At 38.7% G+C, this 23,355-nt stretch overlaps 2 protein-coding genes and 1 long non-coding RNA gene across 3 annotated transcripts; 2 read left to right on the forward strand and 1 right to left on the reverse strand.

Moving 5' to 3' along the window:
* Nucleotides 1-975, forward strand: LOC110755190 (uncharacterized). The gene is made up of 3 exons (XR_002526451.2): nucleotides 1-218; nucleotides 301-519; nucleotides 633-975. It is a non-coding gene; the product is annotated as an uncharacterized LOC110755190 (long non-coding RNA).
* Nucleotides 976-9,269: 8,294 nt separating this feature from the next.
* LOC110755238 (4-hydroxycoumarin synthase 1-like) lies at nucleotides 9,270-10,954 on the reverse strand. The gene is made up of 2 exons (XM_021956415.2): nucleotides 10,709-10,954; nucleotides 9,270-10,432 (listed from the first exon to the last, which is right to left on the reverse strand). The coding sequence occupies exons 1-2, from the start codon at nucleotides 10,884-10,886 to the stop codon at nucleotides 9,420-9,422; spliced, it is 1,191 nt and encodes a 396-aa protein (XP_021812107.1). The 5' UTR covers nucleotides 10,887-10,954; the 3' UTR covers nucleotides 9,270-9,419.
* Nucleotides 10,955-13,758: 2,804 nt separating this feature from the next.
* Nucleotides 13,759-15,854, forward strand: LOC110747788 (oxoglutarate-dependent flavonoid 7-O-demethylase 1-like). The gene is made up of 4 exons (XM_088251598.1): nucleotides 13,759-14,085; nucleotides 14,327-14,574; nucleotides 14,770-15,094; nucleotides 15,246-15,854. Exons 1-4 carry the CDS (start codon nucleotides 13,831-13,833, stop codon nucleotides 15,516-15,518), a joined length of 1,101 nt encoding a protein of 366 aa, XP_088107724.1. The 5' UTR covers nucleotides 13,759-13,830; the 3' UTR covers nucleotides 15,519-15,854.
* The last annotated feature ends 7,501 nt before the right edge of the window (nucleotides 15,855-23,355 follow it).

Consider the following 23,355-nt stretch of genomic DNA (forward strand, 5'->3'; position numbering starts at 1 on the left):
AGAACACCCGAGGACCTTGTCGCCAGTTGAAGACGACAAAGGTCACCCGGGTGACCAAGTGATATGACGAGCGGCATTGGGCTGCACCAACGGCGGACCAGCATAGCTCATTGGCCCACGACATTGGTCGCATCGTTCGGACCCATTGCCTGATGAAATGGAAGTCTTGAAAGGTCATGCCTGACGAGATGAGGACGGAGGTGCGCAGACAGTTGTCGGTATGTATCCTACCTTTTAATTGTTTTTCCTTCAAACTTTATATATGTCTATTACTTAATGTATGTAATTAATTTATTGCAGACGAACTACAATTTAGAGGATCTCGACGACGAGTCGTTGGCGTACATCAACAGACTCTTTGCAGAGAGGTACAAGCAGTGGAAGAGCGACCTGCACCACCATTTTTAGGCATTTGATGATCCGTAGGTCGCTCTTCAGAAGGGTTGCCCGAAGGACCTTGAGGGGCGGGAGGATAGTTAGGTGTGGCTCTGCGGTCATTTTTAGGAGCTCGATTATGTGGTATTTTTTTTTAATATTAAGTTGAAAATTATTACACGTTTCTTACTAATGCTTATTTAATTTTTTATATTTCATCTCAATTTCAACTAATACGTTTATTTTTTGTATAACAGAAGAAGGCGAAAGCAAATAAGGGCAATAGGGAAAAGAAGACTCTTCTCCACCATTCAAGTTCCAAGCCCTTCTCATATAGGATGGAGGCCCGGCAGCGGGTAATAATAAAGTCGTTTATATTCAATTTTTAATATGTCATTAATATTAATTTTTTTTTTTCGTACTAACATTTTAATATGTCCCTCGTCGACCTCCGAGCCCCTCCAACTCGAGCATGGCCACCACACCTCTGCCCCTGTCGATAATGTCCAGACCTTCGAGCCGCATTTGCAAGACGACCACGTAGATTTTGGAACATTTTTTAATTAGTTTTTTACTTTCTTAATTACATTTTAAACATTTCTCTTGTACTACATACATTTATATTATTTTATAAATAAATAAAATTCTCTTCATTACATTTTTTTATTGCAATTTCATTTTATTACAAAAAAAAAACAAAATTTATTTTTTTTACAAAATAAAAAAAACGTAAAATTAAATTTCCCTAAACTTTTGTGCGACGAGGTTAATAGTCGCTCACGTTTTCGCGACCAATTAAAAAACTTTGTCGCGCAAAGTCTTTCTTCACGATCTTTGCGCGACAGATTCAGCGCAACGAAGCTTATGTCTCGTTGAAGTTTGTGCAACTTAAATGTGCTTTGCGCGATCAAATCGTCTTTGTCGCGCAAATAGTAAAATGTAATAGTGTAAATAGGGTAACAATGATAGATAGGATTCATCCTTCCTTTCATCACTGATTAATTATTATGTAAAAGAATAAACGGTCCACAACTGTGCCAAACCTAATTCATAAGGCTGTCATTAGGGTTTTATTACGGCATCAACTGAAAGAAGTTGGTGTCATCTAAGGAGAGGCCTAGGAATTTCTTTTATTTTTTGCTATTTTGAGAGATGGGAATGAAGCCCCCGTGGTCCAACAAAAAATCATGTATTTTTTAGAGATGGGATTTGTACGGTTGTACTGCTCGAATTGGAGCCTTACTCAGTATGCTTCTGATACAACGGAGTCATATAATACTTGTTTTAAAATGCGCTAGTACGAATTGAGTCGAGGGCAATACGATATTTTCGTGCCTGAAGAACACCTCAATGGATTCCACTTTATAGTATGCATGTGAATGACTATTAAATACTTATCTCAGCTTCCCTATTTTCCGTTTTAAGTTATTCATAAATCATTTCTATTCAAATTTCAGTTCTCTAATTAGGTTTCGAATTGGCTATTTAATACATGTTGGTAAACATTTGTACAGAACAATTTCACTAAGCTGGAGCCAAGTCGCGGCTTCGCTCTTTATTCTAATATTATTTTGTACTCGGTAACAATTTCAGCAAGTTGAAGTCAAGTCGTGGCTCCACTCTTTTTTGTAATATAATTTGAAGTTGCTGAAGACAAAGTCTCAACAGTCGACTATGTAGAAGTGAAAAAAAAGAGAGAAACTGAAGAGAGTTGCCACACCTTCAAGAACTGGAAGATTTATTTATTTATGTATTTGAAACAAGTGAATCGAGTTTGTAGCCCCAACTAATATCCAATTTACAAACATTTTATTAGTGTTGACGTTCAGTAATAGTCAAGCCCAGTCTACCCAACAAGAGATCAACACGTGGACTCTAACCAAGAGAGATCAACCGAGGGCTCGGTCAAACGTTGACCACACCCCACGAGAGGAGTGGCCCTTAGAATTTTCCTCAGGTGCTGTGCACCGCATTTCGTGAGAGGAGAGAAAATCGAGGAGAGAGTAGACCAGCTGGCTTGGCTTAAAAATCTGAATTTTTTAAAATTACAAAATTGCCTCTAACTACCGTAGACCATAACTCCTTCGTTTTAACTCATATTCGAGCCCAATGTTGCGTAGATTTAGCTCCACCAAAATGGATTAAGCTGCATCCTCAACTTGTGATACTCGCAAGTGCACGAACCGTTGGTAGTATAGCATATGTAAGTGCGAGGTCGATTCCACAGGGATTGGTGATTGAATGATCCAATTTAGTTTCCCTACACAAAATAGAAACAAAAACAAAGAACATAAAACAAGGAAGAAAGAAATAAGTAACTCAAGCAAATAAGTTCCCAAGTTCAATTTAGATTAATGGATTGATTCTAGCTAAAGTATGATTAAGCCATGGTGTGTGGTCATAACCTTGTGTTCCTAATTCCCTAATTTGATCATTTGTTGTCTAACCTAAAATTAAGCATTAGGAACCCGTTAAGCATAGAAGAACAATTTAAACAACCAAGCATGTATCTAATCCCTGTTGTCGAATGTCCATACATACTCTTCCTATTCATAGTTCAATTCGAATTAAAGCATGGTGTATACTCTTAATTCAAACCAAGATAGCTAACATGCAAGCCTAAATGGTGATCAATCATTCAAACTAGCATATTAACTTATAAGCATAATGAATAAGAACAAAAACCATAATTGAAACTTGGAAACTAATTCAACTTGAAAACTTAATAAAAGAATTTACATTACAAAGAAAAATAAATTACAACTAAGAAGCAAAAGGAAAGCTAGAATTGAGAACTAGAAAGCAAAATTAAGAGAATTTGAGGGAGAGAAGGGAAGGGAGCTCTAGAGAAGTGTTTGAGAGCTCCCCCCCTTGGGGTGTGTTTACAAGCTTAGAGAACCTCCCTATTTATAGGCCTAAAGAAGTGAAAAATCTGAATTCAATATGGCTAATGCATACAACACTTGTTTTATAAAATCTGAAATGGTTGATGCACTTGTATTAGAAAATTTGAATTGGTTGATGCACTTCACCAATAAATCCCACCAGCAGCCCTAGCTCATCTTCATGTCACCATGACCAAGCTTCCAACCAGCTCAATAGCTCATGCCTAGCTCACCATGACCAAGCTTCCAACCAGAAATAATAGCTCATCCTGAGGTCAGCATGACCAGCAACTTCAAGGGCTTACGAATTGGGCTTCCCTTAAGCAAATTAAGAATTTAAGCACTCAAACTTTAAGTTCCGAATGTCTTCTTTCCAGCCATATATCATTTGGGCCAATCCAAGGTCGGAGGAGGAAGTTAAGGCCAAAACAAATTGCTAACTCATTTTGCGCGCTGATAAAATCCATCCTGAGCATGGCTCTGTGTTTGTTAGGTAATAGACTCCATATTCATCCAATGGGGCTGAATTTTGGATATGTTATAGTACACACCCATTGGAACAACTTTCATGAAGAATGTGGCCTCATCCGAGCTGTGTAGGTTGCTGAAACAAATATTGCAATGTGACCTACGGAACTGGACTGGCAAGGGGCTGTAGCCAAAATGAGTTTGTCTTTAAGCTCTTCATCCATTCATCCAAATTAGGCCTTAACATGCTTGAATTGCATGAATTATTCTCTCTTACTCTTTTGGCCTACATAACACACAAATAGAGGCAAATAACTTAGAATTATAGGAAACTAAGCAAAAGAAGTAAGTAAATTGGGCATGTATATGTATGAAATTATGAGCTTAACACCCAACATGACAGGACCCACCCCGGATTTCTTATCGAAACCCGTGTCGAGCCCTACTTCCTGTCCGACATCCAGCAGATGTCGGACCCACTTTACTAAAAAGTCCTTTAGCCCCAATTTAAACTGATAGACTATTCAACTTCTACTGAAATTTCTACAGAATTCCCACTATAACTGGAATATTTCCCAATTTACAATACCTGCAAACAAGTGCCAGAATAAACCCAACTTCCAGCATGCACAAAGTGAAGTCATGCACAACAGTTAAGACTATTCGAATAGGCTTCATGCCTTCTACCCAAACTCAAAACAAGCAAGCGGAGCGACTAAAGATTAAGTTTACAACCCGGGGAAAAATAAAATGTACAAAGTGATAGTAGCACACTACTACGAAACGGATAACGATGATGCCTCGACGACGCGGTCTCGACCTCAGCTAGAAGGATACTTTCATTTCTAGTCTCCTATGATTTATTTTATTTAATTAAATACAATATAATAATAAAACAGAACAGAGCATGAGCCAACACTTCTACTGAAAATTCGGCGAAGTCTCCCTTGTAAAACAAACATTTCCCGAATTGTTCCACCTGTCAAATAACCCAAACAACAACCCAACTGGCAGCACACATAATGCTAAAGCACACAATTGACAAAATAGGCATTCGACCTCAAATTCAATCATACATGGGCAATATCAGAGCAATTATTGGAGTTTAGTTTACAAGATCAGTTCCAAAATAGAAAGCAACATAAGACAAAGTCCTGCGAGATGGATAGATTGGGATGGAAACGACGACAGAGTAGCTGACATGGTAGTCTGAACTCTGAGCTATCAATTGCCTGGGGTCGCAAAACAGTAAAAATGTGAGTGAACAAAAAGAAAGTATTTCTCGAAAATTTGTTATAAAAATTCCTTTTTCACCAATCCACTTTCCAAAACACTTTCCCAAATCTGTTCCCAACTTTCCAAAACAATCCACAATTAAACATGCACAATTCTTTTCAAAACCAATCTTAATTTCAAAACTCAAATACCTTTCCAAAAATCCTTTCTTAAATAAATAAGCAAAATCCCTTTTAAAAATCGATATCAATCCCAAAACCGTTCTTAAACTAAATCTGAATTTGCATAATAGACTGTTCAGAATCTGGTATTCATAATTCATCAATTCCATAGAATAATTTAGAAAACAAATGTCCACTCACAATAAGCCCAAAGAACACTTAACCCTCTGCTGTTTCGTCTAGAGCGATATGTTGCGTCTAAAAGCCTATTTGAGAGAATACAAGGATTAACTTAATAATCGAACCCAACACTGAACTTGAAATCAATACCCTAGTTCCTAGGACTCACAGTGTGTGCACAACCTTTAAGAAAAGGTTCTGGGCCCATTCTAATGCTAAACAACGGTTGAGACAAGCTCAGAAGACTCGTGGTTAATCGAGTCTTCATAGTTTCCAAAACGATCAACTGGACCTACAAGGTCCACGACCTTCGATTACCATTCCAAAAGTTTCTATAAGTCCAATACAATCCACTAAACATGTCCCAAGAGTTTCGTCATGATTCGACGGTTCAAACGTATCGAACCCAGAAATGCCTAATAGGTGGTTTTTGGTATAATACTCAAACGGTTGAATCTAGCTAATCTGAGCATACCGTCGTGGTTGAGATGACGAGGGAACAATTCTAGATTGAAAACATGTCATCAACATCCGACAGACGCGGTGCCATGCACAGCTGACGGTGGGTGGCTTGAGAGATTTTCCAACCACAAAAAATCTCCAAATCACCGGCCAAAAATTATACCAAAAGATCAAGCATAACTAGATGAGTGTTTTAGTTCTTGGACCTTGGCCAAAAAGTAACCGGAGTGGCCTATGACACGGCCAAAGTCGTCGGCCATGTGGGTGTATAAATCAAACCTTCAAACAACAAAATCGACCCAAACCAAGTACATAAACGGATAGAGCAAGGAAAAATGATGAAAAACCATACCTCATGTTGATGCCTAAATTTGGTTCAACAGAAGATGACCTCTTCGAGATCGAGGTCAGACAATTCTTTCGAACTAGGTCAGCATGACCAACCAAGTCGTCCTCCAAAACCTGCAAAACAAGATAGTTTCAGTGGGTGACATCAGTGTGGTGCCGGCCAAGGACCCTCCGATGCTTAAGTCAGTCGAGTGTTTGAGAGTAAGATTGCACAATAGGTTCTATTGCTTAGAATTGCATACCTTTCATGGAGGATGGCCTTAACCTTTTATATCATCCAGACAACCTAATTCTTCTCGAAGTGGAACTCCAGAGCGAACCAGCTCTCCTCAAACTAGGACTTCAGAACAAACTAACCCTCCTCGGACTAGGACTCCATTTAGATAGGCATCTTGGTGATCCCGAAACATCCCAACTTCTTTAAGACTAGAAGTCCTTTGAGTGAACACCATGTAAACCAGGTTGATGTCAGCCTCATGTGCACCGGGCCCAAGCTCATGGACCAATGGGCCCATACGCCCACACGAGTCAGGGTGGAAAAATATATGGTGACCAGGCTCGAGCCCAGCCCGACCACTAACACCGTGGTTTGGCCCAGCTCGACCACTAACATCGTGCTCTGACCCAGCTTGGCCTAGAGGTATTTTACCTCACAAACAGAAGTCCCCCAAGTCCCCAAACAAGAGAGTTTTGTGTAGGGAGTTGCACTTTGATAATTTGGCCAAGCTGAAAATATTAAATCGTATCATAAATTTTTTTGGTAAGTCACATATCGGCACCATGAAGAGTCCCCAAGTCCCCATAAAAAAGCGTGGCAAAGGACTTGGGCAGTAGTGAAGAAAGTAATAATTTGTCGTGCAAAGAAGAAACACAACCTGATGTGTAAATCGACTAATGGTATATATGCCACGTATCATGATGGTATTAGTGAAGGAAGCTCAATTGAGGTCGACGAGTTTGCAGGTCGGACCTTTGCCAACCTAAGGCTAAGCTCGACATATCATGAGGTCATATCTCCACCAACATGAGGCTGAGCTTGGCAATTTGGGGTTGGTTTTCTTGTCAATATGACCATGAGCTTGGCATGGCGAGGTGGGTTATTCGCCAACTTGACCATGAGCTTGGCGATTTGAGGTCGGTTCCTTGCCAACCTGACCATAAGCTTGGCTAGTTGAGGTCGGTTCTTTGCCCACCTGACCATGAGCTTGGCATCGCGAGGTGAGTTTTTCGCCAACCTGACCATGAGCTTGGCATGGCGATGTGGGTTCTTTGCCAACCTGACCATGAGCTTGGCATGGCAATGTGGGTTCTTTGACAACTTGACCATGAGCTTGGCATAGTGAGGTAGGTTCTTTGCCAACCTGACCATGAGCTTGGTGTGGCGAGGTGGGCTCTTCGCCAACCTGACCATGAACTTGGCGAGTTGAGGTCCGCTCCTTGCCAACCTGACCATGAGCTTGACATGGCGAGGTGGGTTCTTCGCCAACCTGACCATGAGCTTGGTATGGCAAGGTGGGCTCTTCGCCAACTTGACCATGAGCTTGGCGAGTTGAGGTCGGATCCTTGCCAACCTGACCATGAGCTCAAAAAAGGTTGAGCTCGGAGCTTTTCATCCATTAAAGCTCGATAAAAATATAACTCGGACCTTTTGTCCATTTTAGCTTGGCCAAAATTGAGCTTAGACCTTCCGTCCTTATGAGCTCAATAAAGAATTTAGCTCAGACCTTTCGTCCATATGAGCTTGATAAAAAATATAGCTCGGACCTTTCGTCCATATGAGCTTGGCCAACTTTTTTAGGACTAGAAGTCCTTTGAGTGAACACCATGTAAACCAGGTTGATGTCAGCCTTATGTGCACCGGGCCCAAGCTTATGGACCAATGGGCCCATACGCCCACACGAGTCAGGGTGGAAAAATATATGGCAACTAGGCTCGAGCCTAGCCCGACCACTAACACCGTGGTTTGGCCCAGCTCGACCACTAACATTGTGTTCTGGCCCAACTTGGCCTAGAGGTATTTTACCTCACAAGCACCTCACTTTACGAAAACGGTGGCCGGATTCGCCTGAAAAAGCCCAGAAACCGTCGGCATCGAAGGAGGTTTTGGGTCTCGGTTTCAATCCAAAATCCGGTGAAATCTTGGGGTTTCACGACCAGTTCTTTAGTGGATTTTGTAGAGGAGAAGGAGAGGAACAACTTTCATGAACACGGCATGGTCAACCGGTGCACAACGACGTCGATTGGTGGTCGGAAAGTTGAAAAGTCACTGTTTCTACAGTGATTGCTGCGAGAGAAATGAGAGAGGAAGAGAAAAATGTCGCAGAGAGAGAGGAAGAAGAAGATAAAGTCCTAGTTACTGTAGTGGTACTGTAGAGAAGGAGGAATAAGATAAAGTTCAGATTGCTGTGACAGAAATTTGACAATTCTTATTACGTCCTTTTCGTTTCTAGACAAAAACTCCCTCGTTAAAACTTGGAATTGAGCGTGCCACCAATCTACGAACTCGTATAGTCGAGTTCTATGCAATGATGCAGCTCGAAGTTCAAAAATCATTCCCGAACAAAAAGTGATCAAAATACCCCTATATATATATATATATATATATTTTTTTTTTTTTTTTTTTTTTTTTTTGGAGAGCTTTTAGCCTTAAGCTATATTCGAAGAGTGCATAACCACATGGATAAGCTCACACTAACCCGTCAATTTGAGATACAATTCGAAATTTTCCTTGGGAGTTATCGAGAAGGAATTGGAATGTAATAATATCGATTAGATACATTTATACAGATACAGAAAAGAAGGTTCTCTATTGATTCAAACGTTGTACCTACGAGATAGGGATAGAGAAAGAGGAAAAGACCAAAAATTTCACTTATTACTTTTGATCGAAAAATCAATCTGATTTATTTCGTACCTTTCGCTCAATGAGAAAATGGGTCAGCCCCTCCCTTGACAAATTCATTAGTTCACCACTGGGCATATGTTTTCATCAATCACAAACGTGTGCCATGAATCTCTTCTGTGGCATGCGATCATGAAAGCCTTGTGATGGAACTACTAGTGATCGTGAATTTTGATTATAAATGTTGACTTGATAATTCGAAACTATATATATATGGTATACCTTAGATTAATTATGTAATAATTTGAAAAATAAAGAAGACTTCTCATCCTGAATTTTATTCCATGATTTGGCTTGCTCATTATTACTTGTGTTACATCATAACAAGTGGTAAATAATCAACTTACGCATACTGTAAAGCCGTAGTACTTATTGGATAGTGATGAGTAATTAACGACTTAATTAATTAGCAGTAGCAATGGGGACACTACGCAGCACAACAGTCTCCACGGTTAGCCCTGGCCCGATCCCAATCAGAACGCCATATTCCAAACCATCACCAGTTGTAGCTTTTCCTTCCTCCGTTGACTTCTTTCTTATCTCATCGAGAATAAACAGAACAGATGGAGCTCCCATGTTCCCATACTCGCTCAATACATGCCTAGTTGCTCTCAGCTTCCCCTCATTCAGACCCAGTTTTTCTTCAACCTTGTCTAAAATGGCCGGTCCGCCGGGATGGATGCTATAGAACAAGGAGTTCCAATCATTATTAATCCCATCTATTTTATTAAACCCTTTAACCAAAAGGTCCTCAATGTTTGCAGAAACCAACTTTGGCACATCTGGTGACAGATAATACTCAAAACCCATTTCCCGCAAGTGCGCCACCACGCCATGCTCCGAGTCGGGGACAATAGTTTCTCTCGTTGACATAATCTCAAACACTTGGCGTTCATTAGTATTGGAGTCGGCATTGGCACCAACAATCAAAGCCACGGCACCATCTGAAAATAGAGCTTGCCCTACTAAAACATCCAAGTGACTCTCAGAAGGTGGCTGAAAAAACATAGTTGTGATCTCACAGCACACCACCAGAACACGTGAGCCGGGGTTGTTCTCTGCGACGTCCTTGGCAAGGCGTAAGACAGTCCCACCAGCGAAGCAGCCTTGTTGGTAGATCATGAATCTGTTAACTGAGGGGTCAAGGCCGAGGAGCTTGACGAGTTGAAAGTCGGCGCCAGGCATGTCGACGCAGGAAGCTGTGCAGAAGATGAGGTGGGTGATGTTTGAAATGGGCTGGCCCCACTCTTCGATGGCCTTCAATGCCGCTTCCTTGCCAAGCTTGGGTACCTCTGGAATCAAAATGTCCTGACGTGGATCGAGTGAGGGTGCCTTGTAGCTACATATGTTTGGGTTTGCTTTCAGAAACTCTTCCGAGATGTGCAGATAACGCTTCTTTGTCTTCGATTTTTCACCTATTAATTGCACACAAATAAATGAAAACAAGTTAAGATGTTAATTGACTAATAAAAAATAATAATGTACAGAAAATTATGCTTGAACCAAACAATAGTGTTTTTATTTGGCAATCACGAGAATGAGAATTTCTTACTCGTTCACAAGCTTTTGAACCTTTAACCAAACAAACTCTTACATATACACGTATTTATATTATTGTAGTTATATTATATGTATATTTAAACAATTCATGGTTTAATAACAAATGTGGATATTTATGGCAATCTACTTACATATGCGCTTGAACTTCTCTTTCAATTCGGTCTTGTGGTCGCTGTTGGTGACTCGGAATAGGAAATCAGGGTAATCTTGTTGGTAGTAGCAGTTAGCTGGATTTGCAGTGCCAATGGCTAGTATTGCAGCAGGGCCCTGTGCTTGTTGAGGCTCTCGAATATTACGCACAGACTCCATTCGTAATAATTACTAACTATAATCTGGTTCAAAGGTCTTTAATTTAAAGAATACTTAAGGATGCAATAAATTGAAGGCAGTAGGCCACCCCTTATATAGGTTTGAGATTCGGTATTTTTGGGATATAGAGCTATATAGCCTTCCCTATTCCCAGATTCGGTATACAGCACTTAGAGAGCTCCTTATTGTGAGAATGCGAAGGTAAAAAGTCCCACATTGTAAAGTTAAGAAACCTAGCAAGGGTTTATAATGAGTTGGACTACTCCCCCATGACCAATTGATTTTGGGTTGAACCTCAACTTCCTTCACTTGTGTGTTACTTGATTCGGCTCGTTTGGGAGTGATTCTAGATAGGCCAAAAAGCACTTCTATGGAGAATTACTTCTTCAAATAATCACTTTAAGCGGTTTTAAGTGATTTTATAGAGAACCACATGGGAGGTGCTTCTGCTCAGAATCACTTAAAATCACTTAAAGTGATTATATGGAGAATCACATGAGAGGTGATTCTTCCTAGAAGTGATTCTAACCTATCTAGAATCACTCCCAAACAAACCCTTATGTGCAAAATTCTCTTTTCATTCTCATCTCTTTGTAATCTTTTCTTTCATTAATTTCAAATTTTGGTTTTTGAATTTTTTGAACACCTATTAAACTGAAATGAGCACACAATTACAGGTAAAACACAAAGATCAACTTGGCTAAATTAATAGTGGATAAAATAAATTGGCGATTTAGGCTAAACCAATTACTATTAACAAAATTAGAGAAATTTATAATAAACTCATTTCTTGCATTGATTTTATATATAAACACTTAAAGATATAAATTGGAAAAAAATTAAATAACCTAAAAAGGACCTGATGTGTGGAATACCATTATTATCCTTGCATTATGATTTTTTTTAAAAACTCTAATGGTAGTGTTGTAATTTTTAGGTTTTTCAAAGCTTGTATGGTAAGGTTTGAGTATTGTAGCGCTTTTCTATATTTTGGGCCCTACTTATGAGCTTACATGTGAAAAGCCCAAAACGTTATGTGTAAGTACTAGTAATAGTTAGGTATGGTTATTGAGACTCAATGCTAGTCGATCAGTACTTGAGGTAGTTCAATCAACATGTTTACCTCTCCTCTGGTAAAATTAAAGCACAATATTCCACTCGCTAACCAATTCTTATTAACGATGATATTATTTTGGCAGCTTTATTATTTTATCTTGTCGCATTGTCCTAAGACCTAGAAGTAGGGTCGGTCTTGAGATTTTGGTGGCCCGGAGCAAAGCTAAGAAGAAGGCCCTATAAATGCAAGACTACTTACAAGTAAAAATATTTTCTTTCATTGAAACGTGTGTATATAGAATGTAGACCTTTTACAACTATTAACAAAAATTAGGCCTTAAAAATAAATCATTTTACTTGTGGAAAAGTTTAAAATTTTTATATACAAAGCAATGATTGAACACAAGAAAAAAAACATCAAAGAGATTGGAAGAAAAATATGACATTTTAAGTAGTAGAATGCAGCAAAGGAAGAAATTAAAGAGGCGTTGCACAATATACGTTAATTATATCAACCACAAATTACTCCTTTCAAAGTCATTTATAGCCCTTTTTTATGTGTCCAAAGATAGTCCATTGGATACATTTATAATTCCGAACATGAACTCATCAATCGTCATTAAAAAGAAAAAAATTAGTCTTCTTTCTTAACGCTAGTAGGACTTGAACATAGATTGGGTTTGAATAAAATCAAGGAGAAACCATTAATGCAAGAGATGGAACTTCAGAAATCTTTGATATATACTACTATACCTTTATATATATTAGTATACTACTATACCTCATATTAGGAGACTATTTTAGAAGCAGCTTTTAAAAGAACAATAAATAAAAATAAAAAATTGGGGCCCTCCTTGAGGTGGGGCCCAAGGCAATCGCCCTTCTCGCCCTTCCTCAGAGCCGGGCTTGCCTAGAAGTTAGGTTTTAATCCTCTAGCATGCCCTGAGCTGAAATTTAGACTCACGCACTAAGATTGAGTCAGACCAATTGATCAAGGCAGTGTGCACACTCACTTACATATGAGTTCGATCATCATTCTCGTACATTAGAATAATTTAAAATATGAGTTTCCCAAAAAAAAAAAACATTGTACTCATGAATTGGCCTTCATTCCCATCCCATATGAGTAAAATTTGAACATCAACGAAACAGGGTAATGAATATAGATGTTCAAAACCCATACGAAAAATTGGTTCATAAAATATACATGAGTAAACGACTTTCAATTATTCAATTTACTATGTCTTGGTAAAGTATAGTCGATAACATATATGGAATTTGGCAAAAAAGAAAAAAAGAAAACATATAGATCAATCCGACAATTAAACGCATTTCTGATAAGAGGTCGTCCTATTATAGACATATATTCATGTAATAAACTACTTTCAATTGTCCTATGTCTCTTTGTATATATATATATATATTCAAACTGTGAACAAATGGTAGGTTCAAATTAGGTCTAAATGCACCATTTGATTCTATGAACAAATCACATGCATGCCCAATCCCCTCCTTAATGATGTTTTTGTATCGATTTCTATATATTGTAAGAACACAGTACATGTATCGGGCACAGCAAATAATTCGTTTTAGATAATTAGGTAGGTATTGTTAAATCAGTCTGGCCCTCACCCACCGAGATCCAATCCCTGGACGGAAATTAAGAGCTCGACTACAATTTACCTAACTTTCTTTCTAAAGGACCAAAAATATGTCTAGTACTCGTGCGCACATGTCACGGACAGCTGGTATATGCATCGGATGAATATTGCAAAGTTATATAAGTCCACATGGTTACCTTATATAAGCTTCCAAGAAGGTAAGAAAATGATTGTAGGCCGGAGTTTTAGTTCGAAAGAGTGGGTTCTCTTAGAGCAACTAGTTAGAAATGGAAACACCACAATCAAAGCTAGGAAGCACTCTTCCGGTGCCCAGTGTTCAGGAGCTGGCAAAAGAGCCATTAGCCGCAGTCCCACAGCGATATGTGCGTCCGGAACAAGACCGTTCTCCGATCATATCTCAGACCTGCGCTCTTTCGCCTCAAATACCCGTCATCGACATGAGCAAGTTATTTTCAAAAGAATTCATGCAGTCCGAGCTGGAGAAGTTGCACCTTGCTTGCAAAGATTGGGGGTTTTTTCAGGTACATATACTATCTGCTCTCCTTACCCAAGTGTAATAGTCATACTAAACTGTATACACCAAAAAAAACAAAAAACACACAATTCAATATTACCCATCAACGGTGAATAATGAAAAAGCAAAAACAACGTCAGATGGATCTGATTATAGGTAACAAGTGGCATTAACAAGCTTGACGTGCCATTAGGCGAGACTTGGACTCTTAATTACCTTCCCTCTCATGAACTTGGATATTGTTACAGTTGATAAATCATGAAGTGAGCGAATCATTGGTGGAGAGTGTGAAGTCAGGGATTCAAGAATTTTTCAATCTTCCAGTGGATGAGAAGAAGCAGTTTCAACAACAGGGAGGAGATATAGAGGGATTGGGGCAAGCTTTTGTTATGTCTGAGGAGCAGAAACTTGATTGGGCTGACATGTTCTACATGATCACATTGCCAACACCTTTGAGGAAGCCATACTTATTCCCCAAGCTTCCTCTCCCATTCAGGTTCTCTCTCTTACACTCCACACACACTGTAAATTAAATTCTTATTTATGCCACCGTAACATATATATACATCCCTCTCGCTCGCAACATGTATTAAATTATTGTGTGTGACTGTCACATATGACGTCAATCCCTCTCACAGCATGCACGTGACAGATAAACATGAGTAACTGAAAACTCTTTGTTTGATTTCAGAGATAATTTAGAAGTGTATTCGGCAGAACTACAAAATCTTGCCAAAAAGATACTTAATTTCATGGCAAATGCTCTAGGAATGGACGCTAATGATATGAAGGAATTGTTTGAACAAGGGCTGCAGCAAATGAGAATGAACTATTATCCGCCATGTCAGCAACCGGAGTTTGTCATTGGATTTAACCTTCACTCAGATGCGGTTGGATTAACAATCCTCCTCCAAGTCAATGAAATGGAAGGTCTCCAGATAAGAAAAGATGGGGTGTTGGTTCCTGTAAAACCCCTTGATAATGCTTTTATTGTCAACATTGGAGACATTTTGGAGGTAATCAGGTGATCTATTTTCGGAATATGTCTTGTGAAATTGTTCTCAAATCAAACCCTTCAATTGTGATATTAATCAGGGGATCTATTTTTATATTTTCTTTTGGTAAGTAATTATTTGATCGTGCTTAAATTTCTCCGTGTTTTGACAGATTGTGACAAATGGAGTTTACCGTAGCATTGAGCATCGTGCAACAGTTAACAAGGAGAAGGAGAGGCTGTCTATAGCCACATTTTACAGCCCAAAGCTTGATGGAGAATTGGGTCCTGCGCCAAGCCTCATTACTCCAGAGAAGCCAGCATTTTTCAACAGAATAAGTGTTGCAGATTACTTCAAAGGATATTTTTCACGCCAACTCGTTGGGAAATCATACATTGATGCCATGAGGATTCATAATCAAAGTAGCAAAAGCGGCCAAGTCTGAAAGTACTCTATCTACTTACCAAGATCAAAACGAGCACTTTAGAAGTTTTATCCATTAAATAAATAAATTGACCAATCAGTAAGTCCCAAGAAAATAATCTTTATTATCAATTTCCAGCCTGTTAACGTGAGTTATCCTAATTAATCAATGAGATTTATTTCCTTGATTAATTAGGTGATTTACTTCCTTATTTTATATAGTTGACACATTCCTGTATAATTATGAGATATTCTCCTAATTGATTACTATATATATTTCCTTGTAAAGCACTCTTGTAAACTCCTATATATACCTCTTTGTGGAGAAGAATATAATTAACTTAAAGTATTCAAACCATATTCATATTTTAGCATGGTATTAGAGCAATCAATCCTAAGTTGTCTCTAAACTCTCAAATCATATCCTCAAATTCACACAAACCCTAAATCAAATTCCTCAAATCCAAATCCCTCAAATCCAAATCCTAAACTCTCAAATCAAATCCTCTTACCAAACCCTAAACACATATCCTTATCTTACTCTCATATCGTTCCGTAGCAATGGGCAATGTCTCGCTTCCTCACAATGAAGGATCTTCCACCTCCACTCCTCAAATCGTTACTATTCAAAGTGACAACTTCCCGCTCCCTACCGGTGTCACCCTGACTAAGACCAATTATGCCTTAGGCTAAATTACCCATATCTCTTCGAATGACAGGTTTGAAAATTATGAGCACGAAATTTTTATAAGGGGGGTAGGTTGTGACATCCCGACCTTATTTTAATTACCCATTTAAATTATTAAAATTTATGTAATTATGAAATTACAATTTTAACCCTCAGGGGTAGGGTTATTTCAGTCACTTTTTAATCCAGAAGGATTTTGGGAAAATGAATGTTTCTATTGCGTAGATCGCGTCAATACGAGTTCATAGACACATAGTGGGCTCAAATCGGAGTTGGAACAATTTACGAGCTACGGAAGCCTAGTAGCATAATCGTAAATATTTCAAAGTCCAGTTTTTTTAAAAGTTTGATTTTCTTCTTCTCTCTCTCTCTCTCACTCCCCGAGTCCCCTCCTTCTCGCGACAGACCCCCCCTCCCCCCCCTCCCGGTTTGCACAGCCGCTCGGATTTGTGGCCACCGCTGCGGCCACCGTCCACCTCTGGCCACAAGGCCGGTACCAAAAGAACCGCCTCCACCTCCTCTCTCCATCCCACCCCTCCACCACCTCAGCCGCTGCCTCCTGCCGCCAGAATATCGAGAAAACAGACCGGTTTTGACCCAAAGTTTTCGGTGTTTGTTCCGGTGATTCCGGCCACCATTTTCGTTAATCCATGTATCCTTTTTCATCCTCTCAACGTGTTCTAGCTGATGGTTGGGTTGATTAGGATCAATTTTTGTGTTTTGGAACTTGATTTATCGCTTAAAGTTTGGCCGGTTTTCGGCTCATGTTTTCGGCAAGTTCCACTCACTTTTTGGCCATGGTCGTGGCCCACGCGCTGCCACCTGCCATCGACAGCGGTGGCTGTCTTGAGAGATTTTTCGGCGGCCAATACATATACCAATGCGTTCAAACTAACAAGGAGAGCAACTTTTGGTCTCTGACCCCACCCAAAAAGTGGCCGGAAATGGGTGAAAATGGCCTAAACCGTCGGCCCAATATGGGTATTTACATCAATCTCCAAAACTCAAAAAATTAACCCAAACTAATTACATAAATAGGTAGAGCATAATGAGGGAATGAATTTCTAGAAAACGCTAAAACACCGTCGGAATCGCCGGAAAACGCTAAAACACCGTCGGAAAATATATCTCTTTCTCAGCTTCAATTCGAGCTCACTGTCAACGAATCGGATCGGGTTTTGGGTGGGTTTTGTAGAGGAGGACGAGAGGAACATTTTTCGTGAAGGTTGCATGGCCAACCGGTGCACGATGGCGATGATTGGTAGCGGGGAAGTTGAACAATCACAAGAGAAATGAGGAAGAAGAAGTGTTGTGGGGGAGATGAAAGAAGGAGGAGAAAAATAAAACCAGCCCGGGGGGCACTATAGCAGTACTGTTGCTACAGTAATAAATTTAAAAATTCCCATTACGTCCTTTTCATTTCTAGACCTTTTCTCCTTCGTTACAACTCGAAATTGGGTGTGCCATAGGTCTACGAACTCGTATTGTCGAGCTCTATGCAACGGTGCCATTCAATTCCCAAAAATCCTACCGGATTAAAAAGTGACCAAAATGACCCTACTCCATGGGTAAAATTGTAATTTCACAATAAATAATCAATTGTACATTGATTTTTGGGACGGGATGTTACAACCCATGTTCTATTGGAAGAAACCCAAATCTCAGGGAGGATAGGGATCTAGAACCGATGCATAGAGATTGCGGAGGGGGTGGATGTGGTGAGAAATTGCAGGGAGGGTCGGTGGATATCATATGAGGACAGGAACGATGTTGAAATTGTGGAATTTCATTTGTTGACTTTGCCAAAGCAAAAGAGTTAGCTTGCTTAAACAATGGAGTCCAAGTACTTCATCCCTGCCCACTGGCAGAGCCAGTGCATGCCAAGGGTGGGCACTGGCCCCCTCTCAAATATTGTTGTACATACAATTTTATGTTAGTATATTGTACAAATATTATCAAATTCCTCACAAATTCTTAAATGGCCACTATTTTCTTTGTTTCTCTTTCATTTTCACTTCTAAATTTGTTTTGAATTGCATGTATTTTGTTATCATAAAAGAGTGATAGGTTATTCATACAAAAAGTAAAGAAAAAAAAATAGAGGAAAGTGATAAAATTAGGGATTTCTTAAAAACTAGGTTGATTTGTCATAAAAGAAAGTGTTTGAATTTTTAAAGGTGCCCCCTCTTACTTAAATTCCTGGCTCCGCCACTGTTGCCGTCCCAAAACAAACTCTAATCTATTCAAAATGCAACTGAGTTGTGAAATGAGAGAACCCTTTTCATCTGGGCTTGTTGTTTTAGGTGTTGCAGTGGCAGTGGCTTCTAGCACTGAGGATGAAAGACCTCTGAGGAAGAAGCCAACATGTCGAGAAGGGGGGATCAAAGTCACCAAATCCGAGGACTAAACCCAACTAATCAATAAGAATTTGGATCTATGTCAAATTTTCTATAATTCAAAACTACATATATATGGTATACCTTAGATTAATTATGTAATAATTTGAATAATAAAGAAGACTTCTCATCCTGAATTTTATTCCATGATTAGGCTTGCTCATTATTACTTGTGTTACATCATAACAAGTGGTAAATAATCACCTTACGGATACTGTAAAGACGTAGTACACGCAGATTAACAACTCAAAATAATTAATTAACTTATTGGATAGTGATGAGTAATTAACGACTTAATTAATTAGCAGTAGCAATGGGGACACTACGCAGCACAACAGTCTCCACGGTGAGCCCTGGTCCGATCCCAATCAGAACGCCATATTCCAAACCATCACCAGTTGTAGCTTTTCCTTCCTCCGTTGACTTCTTTCTTATCTCATCGAGAATAAACAGATGGCCCCACTCTTCGATGGCATTCAATGCCGCTTCCTTGCCAAGCTTGGGTACCTCTGGAATCAACATGTCCTGACGTGGATCCAGTGAGGGTGCCTTGTAGCGACATATGTTTGGGTTTGCCTTTAGGATCTCTTCCGTGATTTGTAGATAACGCTTCCTTGTCTTTGATTTTTCACCGGTTAATTACCAAATTTCATAAATGTATCCACAGTTCTCCCCCATTTTTCAAAAATGAAAGAAGAAAAATCTGTACCAAGATATTTTGTGATTGCCTTTTTCACCGTGTTATTTCACTCATGTTATAACATGTATATCTAATCTATTCATCAATAATAATAAAAAATTTCTATTTAGACCCCACACTTCACTTCATATTCTAAGTTCACACCAACTTGTAATTCAAATTTTCATAATTTCTAAGAAAACCCCACTATCTTCCCAAACTACCCCTAAATACACACCCAGCAAACGAAATAAAAATGAAAAACTCATCAACCCCACACTCCACACTACTTAAAGAGATAAAAACATTGTTGCCAACTTTTCAATATATATATATATATATATATATATAGGTCTTCATAAAAACATATTATGATCAAACAATATAATATTACTAAATGATATCATATGCAATATGTTCTTCAGCTTTTTTTTTTTTTTTTTTGGAAGAGAAACGATGCATTGATATATAACAAATAGAAATAAAACTTAAGAGCTTAATTGACGACCCAAGAAATAATCTCACATTACATACCTCAATTGACGACCCATAAATCACTATTTGCATACCGTACTTAGGATTTATGAAGAGAAGATGAGAGTGTAGTAGGTTTCTTGGATTGAAAGAGAAGAGTAATCTGGCAAATAGGGTGTAGAGGAGTTTGTGTTTTTCTAAAACTTAATATGAAGAGGGGTGGGGTGTGTGTATAGATATACTAGGGTTAAGTATTAAGTTGGATGACCTTCTTTGTCTTTTTATACAATAATAAAACTTAAGAGCTTAATGATTTAAGTATTGAGGAACAAAGAAAAATGTGGAGTTTAAATAGAAAAACTCATAATAATAATGTATCATGTGTTCATGAAATATTAACTTTGTTATCAACTCATATTATAACACATGGATTAGCCGCACCACGTGATTGTATAGGATAACTAAATATATTTCTCCCAATTTGTCATTTTCAGATGAGTTAACTTATTGCATGATATTTGGAAGAGGTTCCAAATCTGAATGCCCACCGATTAATATATCATAAACCACTTAGTGCATGATATAATTTTATTAATTAGTATGCACGCATATACGTGTTGTACAAAAAGTACACCACTTACATATGCGCTTGAACCTGCCTTTCAATTCTGTCATGTGGTCGCTATTGGTGACTCGGAATAGGAAATCAGGATAATCTTGTTGGTAGTAACAGTTGGCTGGGTTTGCCGCCGGACTCTTTGCTTCAATCTTACTCACAGACATCGCCGGCCGTATATAGGGTTGGTTGGATTGGATGGGTTCAAAACTGGAAACAAAAAGGCTAAGGGTCTTTTGAAGGTTGCAAAATAAGATGAAAGCAGTAGCTCACTCCTTGTAAGTTATATAGATAATAGATGATAGATCTGAGATTTGATATTGTCAAGTGGGGCTGCTAGCTAGGGCAGATCCGAATGGTAGATACTCAATTATTTCAACCAAGAGTTGAATTAATGCCAGCGGCCCTAGGAGAAACCTCTGAAGGAAATTCTGAAATATAACAAGAGGATCTTTGCAAGTCTGGAGTGCTAAAATTGCAAAAGGGAAAGAAAGCCATCTAAATGGCTTTAAAAGAAAGTTGCTGGGATCCACACCTATATATTTATAGGTGTGTGTTTGAAAAAGAGAAGAACTTCTCAGCAACAACGGCAGACAAAGAAAAGTTATCTTTCATTCTCCTGAATAGAATAAACTAATATGGAAAAAAAAAATTATGCAATTAAATACAATTTGGCCATATAATCGCTGCCCCAATCTGAAAATAAACAAGAATGAGGATACAAATAATTTGCACTCTTTCATATTTCCTCGCTAAATAATCTACTAGCAAAGAATTTTTCAATAAATAAAAGAATTTCTAGTCCCTATTGGCTTTCTTTCATTGATTGCTACTTTTTAGCAATTAAATACTTAAATACATGCAATTGATGTTCATATATTACATAATTTTCATTTGGACTCTTCATAAACACTTGTAATCACATTTGGGGCCTCTAAATGCCAAACTATTGAAATTATTCTCCTCTAAAATCATATTCTTCAACTTGGTACATATATAATATATAATTTGGGGCCTACAAATGCGAGGCCCATAGCCATCGCCCTCCTTACCCACCCTCACGGCCTGCACTGGGATACAATTGGAAATAAACAAATATATATATATAAAATTCAAAGGCAAAGTTAAGGCCTTTGTTTCATCCAAAAAAAAAAAAAAAAAAAAAAAAAGTTAAGGCCTTTGTGGACTAGCTGCCAGCACATGGCTCAGATGAGGATCAGCCAACAAGAAGTGGAGTATGCAGCTTTCAATCATGGCCGACAAGATATGGCCATAGGAGAGGAAAAAAAGAAGTGTGCGGCCATCGCCCATTGAGGTTCCTCACCGCTGTTAAGTCTCATGCTTGAATTTTCTTTCTCATTGTTATGGTGTTGCTGAAATTTATTAACATATGTATTAATAAATAAATATGACAATTAAATAAAAGTTTCCTCAATAGTTCTTGGAACTCCCCTACTAACTTCCACGAATTCTCAACCAAGGTTAGAATCTCTAATATCCAAATATTTGGAGAACTCATCATGCGGCCGACATCCAAATATTTGGAGTTCACACATACCATTTAATGTTGGTGGGAGTCTTAACAAAGTCAGAAGCTCCAAGTGCACAACATCTCACTAGATGTCAGATCAAGTCCAAAGCTCAGCTTATGAAGGTAAGTTTAGAAGTTCCAGCAGAAGCCTCTTTGCAAGTGGTGGAATTCAAAGATGGGAAGGCTTGTAGCCAGCCTACTAAGACTTATTGCATATCAAATCAAGAGAAGAGTTTCACAATCCCAATTCCATTTTATTGACCAACCATATGGGTTGGTGGTGGTTGGGAAATTCTCATTAAATGCCTAGAGCGACGGAAGACATTAATCTTGGAAGGATTTTCAATGAAAGTCAGTTGAGGCCATTTAATAGGCAAACCCATGAGCTGAAGAAAGCTCTATAAATAGCTCATCAGAAGAAGTGAAAAGGACCTCCGACTAAACACACAAAACATATCTTTTTATCCTGCACCTTTCAATTCCTAGTCTAGTATTTTATCTTTCAAGCATTTTAGATTATCCTAGTTCTTCATTTTCTTAGTGTAAGATTACTTTCTTGCAATTTAAATTCAGTTGTCTTTAAATTCAAGTTTAATTCAAGTCTTTATTGCTTTAATTTATTTTATCGCCTTTACATTTCTGTCATTTCGTTTCTTGCATTTACATTCGTTGCACCTATTACCAAAATTCTAAAAATAGTCAATCATCCTTGACCTTGAGGAAGTAAAAGAACCTAGGCAAAGAGGAGGTTCCTTGCTTGGCTGATCAATTGTTTGATTAGAAGTCAGAAGCGCAAACACACTCACACAATCTTTCCATCTGAGTCATCAAGTGGCTTAGTGGTGGCACGCCAACGCATCTCAAGAGAAGAAGGACCAAAAAATCCTTCTTTTGGCCTACTTGGCCAAAAAGAGGGAAACAAGTAGTTAAGACTAGTTGATGTGGAATCTTCCAACAAAAATTCAGATATTTTTAAGTTTTAATTCGAAGGTGATGAATCTAAAATGATGATAAAATCACCACCCTAGTGAGATTTCCCAACCAGATGGTGCCAAGTCAACTACTTGGATAGACTAAGGTAATTAATCCTTGTCATGTTTTTGTTTGTCCCTCCCTTAATGTTTTGACACCTGACATCCCACTTAACCTTACTTTAAACGAGTTATTCATATTCTGGCTCTGTTATCTCTTAATAAAAATAAAATAATTAAATATGTCAACTCCTCCTCTCTCCCTCTCTCTTCCCCCTCTCCCCTCTTCGGCAACCATGTCCTTGAACCCCAACCTTCACTTCGTCTATTTCTTCTCTCCCAATCGTCGACCCTTACCCCTTTCACTCTCACTTTTTCTTCGACAACCACCCAACGCAGTCCAACTTTGACCAGGACACTAGTCCCAAATTTTTGAACCCTAGCCAAACACTGACTTCACAATACCCACTAGACCAACCCCACCATAATGCAAGGGAGCTTGAC

Source organism: Prunus avium, chromosome 4 (genome assembly GCF_965620075.1).
Source record: "Prunus avium chromosome 4, drPruAviu1.hap1.1, whole genome shotgun sequence".
NCBI lineage: Eukaryota > Viridiplantae > Streptophyta > Magnoliopsida > Rosales > Rosaceae > Prunus > Prunus avium.